Consider the following 14,503-nt stretch of genomic DNA (forward strand, 5'->3'; position numbering starts at 1 on the left):
CGACAAGGTGTTTTCTTGTTTGTGTGTTTACATTGCTTTGGACTGAAAGAGTTCAGGCAGGAACTGTTACATTACAAGTTTAAAAGTAACCTGGTTTTGCTTTTGATTGTTGCTTAGTTTTATGGAAGTAATTCAGACCCGAGAATTTATGCATTTCTTGTAGTCGATGAACAACATGTTAAAAAAATTAAGGTTAAGAAGAACTGTATGGGTATATTTTCTCCTGAAACTGAAACATTATTTAGTTTGTTTTTCATTAAACAAAGGTATCATATTCTGCTCCAAAACACTTTTCACTAGAAGTTTTTGTTTTCCTGGCTTTTTAATATCTTTTTAAAGAAAGGATTCGAAAGATTCAAGATTCGTGGATTCGTAGAACCTTCCTTGGATTCGGATTCGAATTCGGATTCGAAAAATTTTGGATTCGTCCCATCTCTAGAAAAAAAGTGTTATGCGTAATTCCACAGGCCATTCGTGGCACAACCCTCGAGGATTTGGATGTACTGGAACAGATCCACCAAATTTTGTTTCATACTTTGACGCGTTATACGGCGTTGTATGAGTACGTCTCGGTGAGGAACAACAACGAGCGCCCTTCACGTGACAAAGAACAATGCCAGGTGTAAGCCGAGAGTTTGCTTACAAGTTTTTTGTTGTTGTTGTTCTGTGTTAGCGCCGCGAAGCAACTTGCTTACAAGTACTTGTTGTTCAGTTGGTCAGGTGGTTGTTCAGCATCAAGACAGGACACACGTTCATCTGATATATTTTACGTTCGATCTCACGTGTTCGTTCCCCGAACACGCACATACACGTATACGGATGTGGTGCCACAGCAGCACACATCTGGACGGATTCTTTTGAGTGTTATAAGTCTCTCTGCCTCTGGCTCCATCCCTATGGTCCTGTCCTGCACCCAGGTTTGCCCACGTTATAAATACATGGGCTGTAGGAATTATGCATGATCCATGCGAATATTATGCGCGCATTCTTTCCGCGCGATAAAGCCACTCAAAGTACACTCCACTACTGGTAGTTAAAATGACGCTTTCTGTACCGGTTCGAGTATTCCCGCCACGGAAATGAAACTAAATTGAATCGTTGGCCTCAAATCACGTCCTAAACCATATACAACAATGGTTCCGACTTTCGTCGGTGCCTCAGACAGTGCAGATATTGAATCCCCCTTCATGTAGTACGTACATCGAAGGCATGACTCGTACTGCTTTTCCTGTCGATTTTCATATCGGGAAGATTCGGAAAACACTAAAAGAAGAAAGAAATAGAAAGAGATGTTCCTTCGGAGAACTCCAATTCAGTGTTCCTTACTGCGTAGCTGTTGCGTGCAGGAGCGGGTCTCGTGTATTGTCAAGGCAAGGCAGTGCTGCAGGCGACAGAAAGGTCGTCTCCTGTGGGTCAATGCATGCAGGTTGACCTCTTCCCGACCGCCAGGAGCCTTCCGTCTGATGACTAAACCTTGGTACGGCTAGGTGGCCAAACTGCCTCACTCGCATTCACATCGAATTAAGCCTTGTAATCGAGGACATCACCGAACATTGCATTCTTGCTAAGGCGTGATTTGGGGAGTCCATAGAAGGTTGTATACTGGGAGTGTTCTGTGGTTCTTGTATATATGGAGGCTGAGCCGCTTGGAGTGCGTCTCATTTCGGATGGGGGAGTTAACAAGATGTTACCTTGCGGCTGACTGCGGAGGTGATTATAAATATAATTATGTTGGCACGGGGAAATGCGGTTCAATCTAGGTTAATTACGTACTAGATATGCAGCGATAACTGTTTCCATTGTTGTGTATTCACTAAGGAAATACAACGCGGACGATTGTTTTCTTGTATCTGGTTGAATGCATCTTCTGCAGAGATTATTATGCCCACTCCCATGGACGTTGACATCCCTTAAATGTACCACAAAGTAGCAGATGGGCAGTTTAGAAACTTGTTGCATGTAAACGCACTGTAACATGACAGAGCACTGTAAATATTTTAACTTGCTAGCAAAGTTGCGCTAAAACGGGACGGGATGACGTCTGGCGGGAAATAGTCACCAATTCGGCAAGCAACAGTGATCTATGTTCACGAGAATGATTTGCTGCTCCTGATGGCTACGTAGCCGACTTTCTTCTTCTTTTAGACGCAGTGTTATGCCCATGCAATGTAGCTTTGCCGCCGTGTATGACGAGCGATGCGCAGGTGGTGGCGACTTCGACACAGTGTTGTCCGTAATCGTTAATTTTCTTAAAACGTAGGAGTGCAGTTGCTGTGTAAATTGTGATGGAACAGTACACTGAGGGATCAAGCTATCGAATAGATAAACATTCTGAGATTAGAAGTGCCATGTCTCTGTCGTCTCTATCATAGATTGAGAAGTTACCCGTCAAAAATAACTCGTTACGAGTTAAGTTACCGTGTGGAAAATGTAACTAAGTTAATAACGAAGTTCTTCAGACTGAAATGTAACTCGCATTTACTGAGTTACCTAAAAAAAAAGAACGAGTTACTTCCAAGTTACTTCGGACACAAAGTATCATTACGCAGGTGCAGCACGCGTAAACAGTTGAGTTAGACCTTGAGTTACCTGCGGAGGAATGCAACACACTTACATCGTCTTCGCTTATATCCAACAATAGACCTCTCCCTGTTTGTGAACAAATGACGTCATAGTGTTCGACAGCGCCACAAATTTGGTAGAGTTCAACTACGCTCGAAGCTAGAGGTCAACAAGGTCGCGCCCGTGGTCGCGCCCGAAAGCCACGGTCTTGAGGTGATTACGATATGGTCCCTTAAAGGGACGCTACCCTCGGTCCTACTTTTCTTTCAATGGGAGGCAGCGAACAAGTACCCGTTCGTGGAACACAGTCCTCTCCTTCCGATTTGTTTTGGTTTCAGTGTGTCTACCAACGTCATGATGACGTTTCTCTGGTAGAGGTCTATTCGAACGCTTTGCATCTTACTCCCTGTGGGCGCACAATGGTTCAGCTTCATTTCAATGGCAGCGGTTCTTACATCCTGAATAAAATACTGTCATTGATTGAATATCACGTTTTATGGCAAAAATGTCATGAAGGATCCGGAGAGAAAGCAAGAAAATATGTGCACGTGAGTCAAAAGCGAATTAGAAGTAACTTGGAACTTAACTGAACTTACTTTGGCAAAGTTACCTGAAAATGGAACGAGTTCCTCTGAAAGTTACCATGGCGCAAAAGTACCGGGTTAAGTTACAAGTTACCAAAAAAAAGGGACTTACTTACAGTAACGAGTTACCTCGAACTCTGTTCTCTACTCTACCATGTCTACAGTGAGTTTTAGTGGATCGTACGCTATCGCCTTTGCGTACGTAAGGAATGGCGATGGTGGTCCTGCGCACGCGCAAAACATAAATTGAGAGCTTCGCGCACTGCGCAGTGACCCCACGCTATCCCTTACGTCTGCAAAGGCGATAGCGTACGGTACGATGCACTAAAACTCGCTAATGTCATCATGTATAGTTGTTGTTGCTCTGCCATGCGTTCACATCGATATCTGTTACACAGACTTGTGCCCGTTACTCGGAAAAAGTAATTGATTACCGTTACCAATTACTCGACGAAATGTAATTGAGTAACAAGTAGAAATGTAACGCGTTACTCCGTCGTTACTCTGCATTCACGCAAGTTATACCCGTCTTGGTGTGCCTCAGAAAAGAAGAAAAAAAGAGGTTCAACATGGATGTTTGTGCTGAATGTTCGAATCTAAAAGTAAAGGTCTGCGCGTTGCACTCTAAGCTAACAGGAAACAGCTTAGGTTAGCAACATCGTCGGTATCCTTGAGGTCACTGATCGCACCCCACGTGCAGGAACAAATGGTAGTTCCCCATTGTTTATTGGTGTTACCGGCATTGTACGAAAACAGGCATTGTATAGAATGTCCAAAGTCAAATGGCGAATTATGAAAATCATTCCATAGTATGCCAATGGTGGGGAGGGGAAAGCATAAATAATTCTTTCCTCACACGTTTGCAAGCCCCCTACTGTCTACCTCCTCTCCGTCGGTTCTCCCGCGTCTTTACCTCATTGCCTTTCAAGATGTCGCAAAAGAGTGTTGTACCCGAGTCGGGATCACCACAGTACCGCGTAACAACGATGAAAAGTGGACTTCATGAAGCACTGTCTTGATGTCGGAGGAAGGCTGCTAAAAACTGTGCTTTTCTAAGCGAAGAAAAGTATAAAACGCTGGTAAAGGATGTAAGAAGGGCCACAACGAACCATTAAGAAGAAAGTTCGGGATTATTGGCTGCTCATCATGTACCTCAAAAATAGTAACAAATTAATTTATCTCGTGAAAGGATGGGTCAGTGCTATCCAGTTTTACGTCGCGGATTGTGACTTATTTGACGCGCGCTTCGTGGGGTGCATTTGACCATTGGCCATGGAGGACGGGACAGAGCGAACTTTCAGCACAGTACAGGAACGTTACTCGTCATGATGTAGAAACCTAGATCCACTTGTGTCAGCTATATGCGAAAAGAAACAAAAGGTTTCCAAGAAAGGTGTAGTAGTGAAGCCAATGTTTTTCTTTTTTCTGTTCTTTTTTTTTTCTTCTGAATTCAGTTCTTGTTGTCAGGTAGATCTTATTGACTTCCATTCCCAGCATGATGGGGAATACAAATTCATCATGGTCTACCAAGACCATTTCACAAACTTTGTAGTTCTCCGGTCCCTCAAGTCTAAAACAGCAAGAGATGTAGCCCATCATCTCCTCTGCATATTAACGTTGCTTGGAATTCGCCAATAAGGTGGTCAATAGCTTAATATAGTACTGGCCCTCACTTACGATCACGTCGAGACTGGGAGGTACCCGGGTTCGAATCCCGGTGCCGGCTGTGCTGTCTGGGGTTTTTCCTGGGTTTTCCTCAGACGTTTTCAGACATATGTCGGCAGAGTTCCCTTAGAAGTCGGCCCAGGATGCACATTCCTCAGGACGTCAGTCGTGACGTTGCCCATCTCTGTGAGGCCGACAACGGCGAGCCCTTTCACCAGCACCACCACCACGCTAACGATCGTGCACGGTAGGGCACAGCATTCGCACAACCAGGGGGATAGAAAGGGCCAACCCGAACATAAAAATAGGCTATCAACATGGACGCAAGATAAAAAGACTACCCACTGGAACAAGGGGTTACGCTTTATCCAGCTTGTGAATAACGTGGCCTTGCATTCTGGAATTACGTGAACACGATATGGAGTTCTCTTCGGTTGTAAAGTGAACATGGTTCTCGCAACTTCATCCGTACCTCCAGACATTTTGCAACATGTACAGCGCGAATATGATCTGGAAAAAGTTGTACAGAGCGTTAGAACAATAGAAGAGGGCGCAGATGATCAAGTAGAAGGAACAGAAGATCCTTCTCATCCTAACACTGATCAGACCACATTCCCTTGAATTTCACATCAAATGATCCGCTGTATCTGTTCAAAGGAGAGCGCTGGTGCCGACGCGAGAACATAGAGGGAACTTTCATCCTATATCTGGACATGTTCAGGTGACGAAACGAAAGGTTACGGGGTGAAGGCATGTGACAGACAACCCCCTCTTTTAGTCAGCGTCTGTCTCAATCAATATTGCTATTTTGTGGGTTACAGGTTTTGCGCAATCTGCTCCAAGACCGAGCAAGCTGTTGAAGTATGGAAAGAATGTAACCTCGGAGCATCAAGCAAAGATAATGAAGCTGGACTCTGATAAGAAATTTCAGAACACCAACGACATTGCTTGCCATTCGTGAACATGATTTTTACTGTTTAGAATAAAGTGGGTTTCTCCTAATGATGGCTTTGCATACTTCACCTAATTAGATTTTAGCGAGCTACATAATGCCTAGAAAAGTGTTCAAGACATTTCTAAAACAACGAAATTTCCTATTTTGCCAAAAACAACCAGGCGTTTTATACAATCCCTACGGCTAACTTTTTCTCCCCTTCTATTTCAGTAAACATATTCCCCATCCTCCGTATTCGATACAATGCCGGACAATGACTGGATTTCACTCTTCACCGGTAACTTCAGAAGTAGTTAGGGCTACGAATTTTCAGTTTCATCCGACAAGCATCGATGAACACTCACCGCCATTTCTTTGTTTTTTTAGCATTCCCATTCGTCCGAAAAACGACGATTGTTCTGGGTGCTAGAATGGTAATATGCAGTGTCTTCATGCGTTTCATGAATGCACGACATAGGCATTTAACTGAGTACAGCCCAACCAGGAAAATAGGCCAAGGCATGAGAGCCTCTACTGCCCTCTTATTAAGGGCATTGCACTTGCTCGCAGCGAACAGCATGAGTCGCCATCTGACGGAGCAGCGACGAGTGAGGAGGGCTCGTGCCGTGCGGGCAGATGGACGCATTTGTTTTTTAATCTCTGTCTACTTCGCTAACACACTGCACTGCGACATTAAGAGAGGGTAGAACGTACTTGTTTTCCTCCATTTTATGCAGTACTCTCGTTACCTGGACAGGGTTACTCTCATTGAGAGTAACAAGAATGCCACGAATACCAATAACAATTCGAACTATATACGAAGACACACATATGGTTAGCTGTGAAAGACCGTGTAGTGTGTTGCGCTCAGAGTCACTTGTGGTAGCGTCATTGAGCCGTCTTATTTCTTTTTTGCTCCCTTCTGATTTCTCAGTGAAACTGCGGCAATTCATTCCGTGTATCGCTTCATTTTTTGAAACCTCCGAAAATCTCCGAATTTTCAAGAAATTGAAAATTCCGGTGAACAGCCACCGATTTTTTGCCAAACGAAAGCTCCGGAAACTTAGGACCCTATACTAAAACCCGCCCTCGTGGTGCCTCCTAACCTAATGTAAGTTTATCATTATCGCCCAACGGTGGTATGAGTGGTTATGCAAGAGTGGAAGTTATCCTGCAAACGATTCAAAAGAGTAAACGGCACGCGGCAATGACATCGTCATGGGAAATCACAGCGTGCAAACTGCTTTATGCTAATAATTTGTTTCCCACCAAACCGGGTAATTCTTTCACCCCTCGTCGTCATCTAAGCGTTCTAAACTTGTTTCAGACGAAGGTGAGTAGCCTACGTGATAGAGATTCCAATCTGAACGAGAGCAACACGGGCGAGACGATAGTTCAGCCAGATGCGCTGATCTTACTTTAGATTGCGACTTCATCGGCTGATTCATAGGCCGTCCACTTTCATTTGAATGACAACGAAGGGTTGACGGTTATTCGCAGGTTCTTTAGTGCAGTGTTTTTGGGCGACCACAACTACGTATACAGTCTGAAACACCAAAAATTCAGCAGTACGAAACGGAACAAAACATCAAAACGCGCTATAACTGATAGTGTGTGCGTCGTGAACATAAAACATTTGAAGTCTGTTACGGAAATGTTTCAGCATGTTCCAACTGGGTGCTATTTTTAAATCTGAAATTTAATGTGAAATCGTGTGCTATTGATACATTCGGGTGTCATCGTTTTTTTTTTTTTCGGCCCGGCAGGCGTCCCGCAGTTAAAGGTGCACATACTGGTCAAACATGCATTCTTTGCGAATTACAGTCAAACCTCGCTTTACGAACACCCTTCGTTTCTCAGAAAATCGTTCGTAAATCGAGGTATTCGTAAATCGAGGTCCGAGGTGTGCAGTGCACAAATACCTCACAAAACCACGGGAAATGGATTTGAATAAGTTTTATTATTGAAAATACTGCGTAATTGTGCTTTGCACCATACTTTCGGCAGGGTCTATCCTGTTTAGAAGAGATGACAGAAGTCTGACACTTGACTCATCCACCCGGTCCTCAAAGTACCGTATCGCGCGCGGATGAGACTGTTTCCAACGGCAAATATCACGCTTGTCACCGGCTGTCAGGACTGAACGCCTTCTCTTGGAATGGCAAGATGTTTCCATCTCGGAGACCTGGTCCAAACTCACAACCGTTCGGCTGTAAACGCCGGAATTATTCTTTCAGGAAATGGTGAATCATGTTTGTGGAACCTAGTGGCGTTGGGACATTGTATGTTTGACCTTGGCAGTATGTACTGAGGAACTTTCATTATCCTCCGGTCCATTGGCCTGTCCTTCATAACGCCCGTTCGTATATCGAGGTCAGAATGACTTGGCTACTTTGGGTCCGTTCCCTAATAATCCGTTCATAGTTCGGATATCGAGGGTTCGTAAAACGAGGTCAAAATACACGGAAAAAGTTTGGTTCCCTGTGGAGCCGTTCGTAAGATGAGGGAGTTCGTATATCGAGGGTTCATAAAACGAGGTCTGACTGTATATAGTCACAAGCACCACATGTTGTAGTATTAAATGTGCTTAGCATATACGTATAGTTTATTGTTGCACTCCAATAAACTAAGAATTACACCATGCGTAAGCGCAGATTCTACTAAGCAGTGATACAATATAATACTTGATTCGAGATCGGGTTTAACCCGAATCGGTCCGAAAGTGATGGGGGGGGGGGGGGGAGGATAATCGGGACGAATCGAGTTTAACGGGAAAAGGTCAGACCCCAATTAAAATGTACCAGTAACAGTTATTGAATTCTGCAGAAGTAGGCGAAGGAAGGTAGAATTCAGCCTGTCCCTGAAGACATATTTTCACATATTTTGGCAGTGTTTCTATTTACCCTATGAGGAACGCAACGCACTCTCTTCTTTTTTTTTAATTCCTCATTTGGCATTTTTTTAAATCTTGCCCACCTTAGTGCTGTCCCTGTCCTTGTTTGGCAGAACATACGCATGTGAGTGCTTCGTGTGTGAACCTCAACAAGTTGCGGACACATCGACCTTGTCTTGGCGTACATTTTGGTAAACTACCACTATAACTGTTGAGAAGATTAACATGAGTCCGTCTTAATTCTCACACTAAGTTAAGCAGTTTTTTTTTTGTAATTCCTTGTTAGTGCCGCGGAGCAGCTGTGGCTATGAGCGGCCTACAGATGTGGACAGATGGAGAGAGGACATCAGGAAGGAGTGGGGGACAGGGGGTAAGTATGCGTCCTGGGCCGACTTCAGGGGGAACTGTGCCGACATTCGTCTGGAAAGCTTTCTGAAAACCCAGCGAAAACCTCAGACAGCACAGCCGGTGTTAGGATTCGAACCCACTACATCACAGTCTTCAGTACGACATTGGCTACCGCCAACGCCGCTGGTGCTCACTCTCCTAAAAAATGCACTTTGCGGGACAGCTATTGGTAAAGACTGTGTCAAATGCGCACCGCTGTAAAATAGGCCAGACTCATTCCTATCGACCCTGGATAATTTGTTTCTTAGTCATCTACCGCACCCGTTCTTTTCCATAGATATTCCCTGAAGTTCCCCGTACGTCAATATGACTGCAGGGCCCTGATTTCAGTGAGAGGTAATGATACGGTGCGCTTTATTCAATATGACTTCCTATAGACTCAGGGGAGCTGTTATGTCATGGGAACTTCGATAATTGATGAACTGTACACGAGCGTCATTTAGGATAATTGTTGCTTACAAACACATGCCAGGAAAAGCGGGCTTCGGTTTTCTGCATATGAGTCATTGCCAGTTTACCACAGGGGGAAAAAGTAATCACTAGGGAAGAAGTACACACTGCGTATTGGCATTCATTCTTAGCTCTTCCTGCTTCCTAGAATGACAGTGCTCAGTCCACTCTTGTCGATTCAGTATAATTTGCCTTGAAAACGTGTTCGTTTCCAATTCATGTTGATCGGAAATTAACTGAAAGTGTGTATACCGCGTGATAACCATCTGAATCTCATCTCCACTGAGCCAGCCAGTGGAGTGTACCTATAGGACTGCATGTATTTGTCTCGCCATGTCATTAAAGAGACAAAATGCAATAACTGCGTTAAGCCCGCGGAGGCGGTGGTCAGAATAAAATTCAAAGGGTTAGGAGCATCTAGTTTTAATGACAAGCTTTTGTGCAGATTCTACCCGAAAGCTTATGCCTTTTGTGCAAAAGCTGCAGAAAAGCTAGCCAGTTCGACTTCGTCGCAACTTACATCCCCATTTTTTTCTTTATCACATCACCATTTTTTTCTTTATCACATCACCATCAATTGGAAACAGGTTACCTCCAATTCTCTTCGCGAAAGGTACTCATACTCATGCACTCAGTCACCGGAGGTGCACCCTGACGCATGAGACACGACACAAAGGAACAGCAACCCGGCTCCGTTGTTACGGTGACGTTCTGTTGCTCTCATACAGCCGCTCGAAGAAAAGCCTAAGCCTAAAGATGTTCCGCTAGCTATATGCTAACTGAACTCGTGCTTATAATAACAAAAAGATGGAAAAGAAAGTAGGAAAATCTAAGATCACGTTAACAGCTCCGGAACGAGCCGACCTCAAATTGAGACGGCGGGAACTAAGATTCGATCCAGGGACGAGAGCATAATTTCGAGACCATTATTTTTCGTATTGCGCGCCACACTGCATGTGTATGAGCATGAAATGTAGCGACACATGGACCATATAACCAGATGCGGAGGAGAGCCGCTGTGGCGCCCAGATTTACCACGGTCAACATGAAATCATTTCCGCAGCGAAGACGCCAAGTTGGCAACACGTTGTCACATGCATTATCCCTTCCTTCGCCGGCACTTGCCTGGCTGACATCTCCCCTTGTGTGATTAAGCATATACCCCCCCCCCCCCCCTTCCTTCAGAGTATTTACACGGTCACAAGATAAAAAGAAAAACTGGATGCAAATATTGGCGGCAAACAGATGCTATCGTTTTCCAAGGGCGCGTTGTTGACGGAAGATGTGTACCCGCTTGGGCACTCGCGCACTTGCCGGTCATGTTTCGCTACCTGCTTCTCGTCCGAAGCACCTGCAGTGCAGACTGCGGATGGGGAACTTCCCCTTCCCTTCTACTCGTAAGAGTATGTGGCGACATATGATGTCTCGTGTCGGCAATACATTACTCTCGACTTTCCCCTTTACAAGACCAAAGGGACGTTCCGTAGGGAACGGCAGCGAGGAAAGCAAAACGTGAGAGCATACTTTTTTAATAACATCCCCCACAGGCGTAAGAGGGAGTTGGAATTAAAAAGAAAAATGTGGAGATATGGAGATGGACAAGCGTAATTGTTGAGGAACATTTGTTTGATTTTCCGTGTCCTGCTCCCCTCCCCCCTTCACATTTGGCATTGCCATAAGTTCAATTCACGTCATTCATACCCTGCAACGTACGCCGCCTGCCGCATATGATGCAAGATCTGAAGTACTCACGCAGGAGGACGTTGCCACTTACTATGCGCGACAGCAGCCAACGGGAAAATGCCGTCACGGGCTAAACGTCATATGGACATCGCTACCTCGCAATGCTCTTGTCATCCCGGCACGAGCTTATCATGTCACAATGCAAACCCCTTACGTTCTACATTTGCAATTTGAAAATAGTCTGGAAACACTTACCCATTCTTCATGAATGAAGCCCACAGTTGCACAAGCTCTTGACTGAATGTCAGTTCTTCTGGTGTAATCGTGAAGTTTCGAAACGCTTCCACATCAGACCCGAGGCTGTACTTCAGGAACTCAGATTTTTCAGTTTCAAGCACACCACGGAAGAAGGGAATGTCTTCTGTGTGCACGGGGGTGTCCGAAAAGTTACCAAAGCCGCTGTGCCGCGGCTTGTAATCGAACAGGTACCTGTGCACAGGTATTCTGCGTTCTTCCAGGACGTCGGAGAAAATGTCAGCAGGGCAATAAAAAAAGAAGTCCGCAAAAGTTTCGCTTACAACTTGCTGTAGCTCTTCCCGACTGATACGCTCTCTGGAACCGAGATACCCTTCGATTACTGTGTTTGCACTGCGGGTGTCCATGTGAAGGTACCCCATCAAAGCCACCCTCATAGCGACTTTCAAATTGTCTTCGAAGTACGAGGTATCTCCATGGAAGCGCTGGTACATGCTGTAGGCAAAGAATCCGCCTTCGTTACTTGTCTCACCAATAATAACTTCTTCCGCGTTCAACGCATAGGAACGATCTTCCGAGGGATTAAATGGGATAAAGTCTCCGCCTACCCTCGGGAAGAAAAGAAAAGACTTGAACCCAAGCGCCGAACTTGCTTCGTCCAACAATTTTCTCCCCTCTATCTTCCGCAAGCATTTCACCATACTGTTCACTTGCAAGAGAGAGCTCCATGACACGTTGTAGCAATCAAAAACGCTAGCGAGTGACAACAATTGTCCTATTCCATTTATCGGAAATGCTCCGGAAATCGTCAGAGGTGTTCCACTTTCCAGGATTGCCCTCTTAAACAGCCCTTTACTTAGAGGCGACATCATGTGAAAACCTACTGATACACCTCCTGCACTCTGGCCGCCCAAGGTTATTTCTTCAGGATTTCCACCGAAGCTCTTGATATTGTCTTTGACCCACTTGAGCGCCATGAGCTGATCGAAGAGCCCAACATTCCCTGGTGCCTCATCCGTTCCAGCATAGAGAAAACCAAACAGTCCTAGGCGGTAGTTGAGCGTGACGTACACAACGTCAGTGGAGGCGACAAAGTTTAATCCGTCGTACATAAAAAAGCCTCCATCTCCTATGGCGAAAGAGCCGCCGAATAAAAAGATGAACACCGGAAGATCCTTGCAGCCTCCCTCACACGACGCTGGACGCCACACGTTGAGGTAAAGGCAGTCTTCATCTGAATGTGAGTTGTTGATGTTACCAGGGGAACCGTGCCTGCCAGCGTACACTGACATTTGAAGACACGGTGACTTCTTTTCAGTTGCATCGTAGGTTCCGCTCCACGGTTGCACGGGCTCGGGCTTTCGGAAGCGAAGTTTTCCAATGGGAGGCTCGGCGAAGGGTATGCCATAGAAGGCATCAACTACCTTGCCTTTGTATTCGAATCGCTTTCCCAGTACTGGTCCGGACTTGGTTTGAACAATTGCACGACCTCCATACGGCACTGCATAGTCACACGGTAGAAGAGCGATGCCGAGGAGCACTCCAAATGCAAGGTGATTCATGCTTGGTTCCGTCTCGCTGACGGACTCGAACACGGTTGGTCAAGCACCGAACAAGTTGTGATGCCCAATGCAGTCATGATGGTTATTTTATAGGGAACGGTTCAAACCATGATGCCGCAGCAGATTACCCAAGGGAGAGGGGGGAGAAGGTGACCTTCAGAATTGCCCCGCTCTCTCATCTAGAGGCGTAATAGGATACTTCTTGGCTTTTCCGATGGCCTTTCTATCCTCCGGGTGGATTCTCGCTCTTAAGTAAGGGCCAATAATCGCATATTTGTTGCCTCGTTAATGTTTGTACGCGTTAATAGGGGAATTCTACAGAAACGTGCACGTGAAAACATTTCGTGTACCCGATGTCCGTCATGTTTCACACTATGTGGTACCAATTACGCTCTGGGATGTATTTAGCCTTTGCTGTTTCTTTCGAGCTCTTAAATGAGTTTCATTGCTCCCATAGTTCACGTTTAGTAGATCATTCCGGACAGCTCGGTACGCGTACTGAACCTGTACTAGTACTCCTAGTATTAAAGAAAAAACGTTGGTGTTCGACCTATTTGACCCTGTTGCAGAACCATGAAAACAAAAGGGTGGAAACGGTTGCCGGAAGCAGATGGCAGTACACGTGACCGCTCCACATGAGGACGCACGTGAGAAGCGTAGACACCGCATGTGGCCACGCGGGGAAGAAGGGGACGTGCGACCACTGAAAGTCGACACGCGATATATCGCCGTTGCTTATTGCGCGATCAGCTAACCATAGTTCGGGGTGTTACTGCGGTGAGACAAGATTCATGAGACGCCACGGTGGTCGGCTCACTGAGCATAACAGAAGTACACTTGCACTATATTTATAATATGGCTGAGCAATGACTATGGTGCTGCTTTTTGTTTGCTTGCTCCTTGGCACTGTATTTGATACCTTTCCTAAGCACTCATGCAACGCCTAGGCATTATGTAGACTGCCAAAACCCAATTCGATAAAATATGCAAAGCAATTTTAGTTCCGTACACGAAGTTACGGCCAGGGATTTATCCAGACCCCCTTTACCCCCTAATGTTTGGCAACACCTACCTTTTTTACTTGCGCACACCTACAGGGGGGGGGGGGCGTAGTATTTCAGCTTTAGACACATGTCAGTAATGATACGTTAAGGTAATATGATGTAACTGTATAAACTCATGCGACTACCCTCAATGCTTGGGATTCTGGATTAACCACTCGTCACGGCTTTCATTCAAAAAGAAATAAATACAAAGATAAACGCTTCTACTTGAAAGAGGAAAAATAACGAAGAAAATCAGACAAGTGCGAACATCGAATCTCGTGTGAAAAACATACTACATATACATGTATGTAAACATCAACTTTTATCGCAAGTTCCGTCAAGCCGATCCGCCATGTTGACTGAGGAGGCAATGACAAGGGGCACATTCTGGCTGCGTTCCAATACCCCGGTTAGTCGACTGCCTAGCGGTCTAACCGGAAGTGCCGCCATGTTAAGTCTCG

At 45.4% G+C, this 14,503-nt stretch overlaps 1 protein-coding gene and 1 long non-coding RNA gene across 3 annotated transcripts in view; one reads left to right on the forward strand and one right to left on the reverse strand.

Annotated features, from left to right (window-relative positions):
* LOC135385723 (uncharacterized) overlaps nucleotides 1–5,810 on the forward strand; it is a 126,513-nt gene extending 120,703 nt beyond the window's left edge. For both annotated transcript variants that reach the window (XR_010420483.1, XR_010420482.1), the window contains one exon: nucleotides 5,633–5,810. This is a non-coding gene — a long non-coding RNA (uncharacterized LOC135385723). The remainder of the gene's footprint in view (nucleotides 1–5,632) is intronic.
* The window catches only part of LOC135385718 (acetylcholinesterase-1-like), a 48,232-nt gene extending 35,175 nt beyond the window's left edge, over nucleotides 1–13,057 (reverse strand). Inside the window, exon 1 of the mRNA XM_064615198.1 lies at nucleotides 11,435–13,057. Coding sequence (XP_064471268.1) covers nucleotides 11,435–12,996 — 1,562 coding nt within the window. The 5' untranslated portion in view covers nucleotides 12,997–13,057. The remainder of the gene's footprint in view (nucleotides 1–11,434) is intronic.
* Between the last annotated feature and the right edge of the window lie 1,446 nt (nucleotides 13,058–14,503).

Source organism: Ornithodoros turicata, chromosome 2 (genome assembly GCF_037126465.1).
Source record: "Ornithodoros turicata isolate Travis chromosome 2, ASM3712646v1, whole genome shotgun sequence".
Classification (NCBI taxonomy): Eukaryota; Metazoa; Arthropoda; class Arachnida; order Ixodida; family Argasidae; genus Ornithodoros; species Ornithodoros turicata.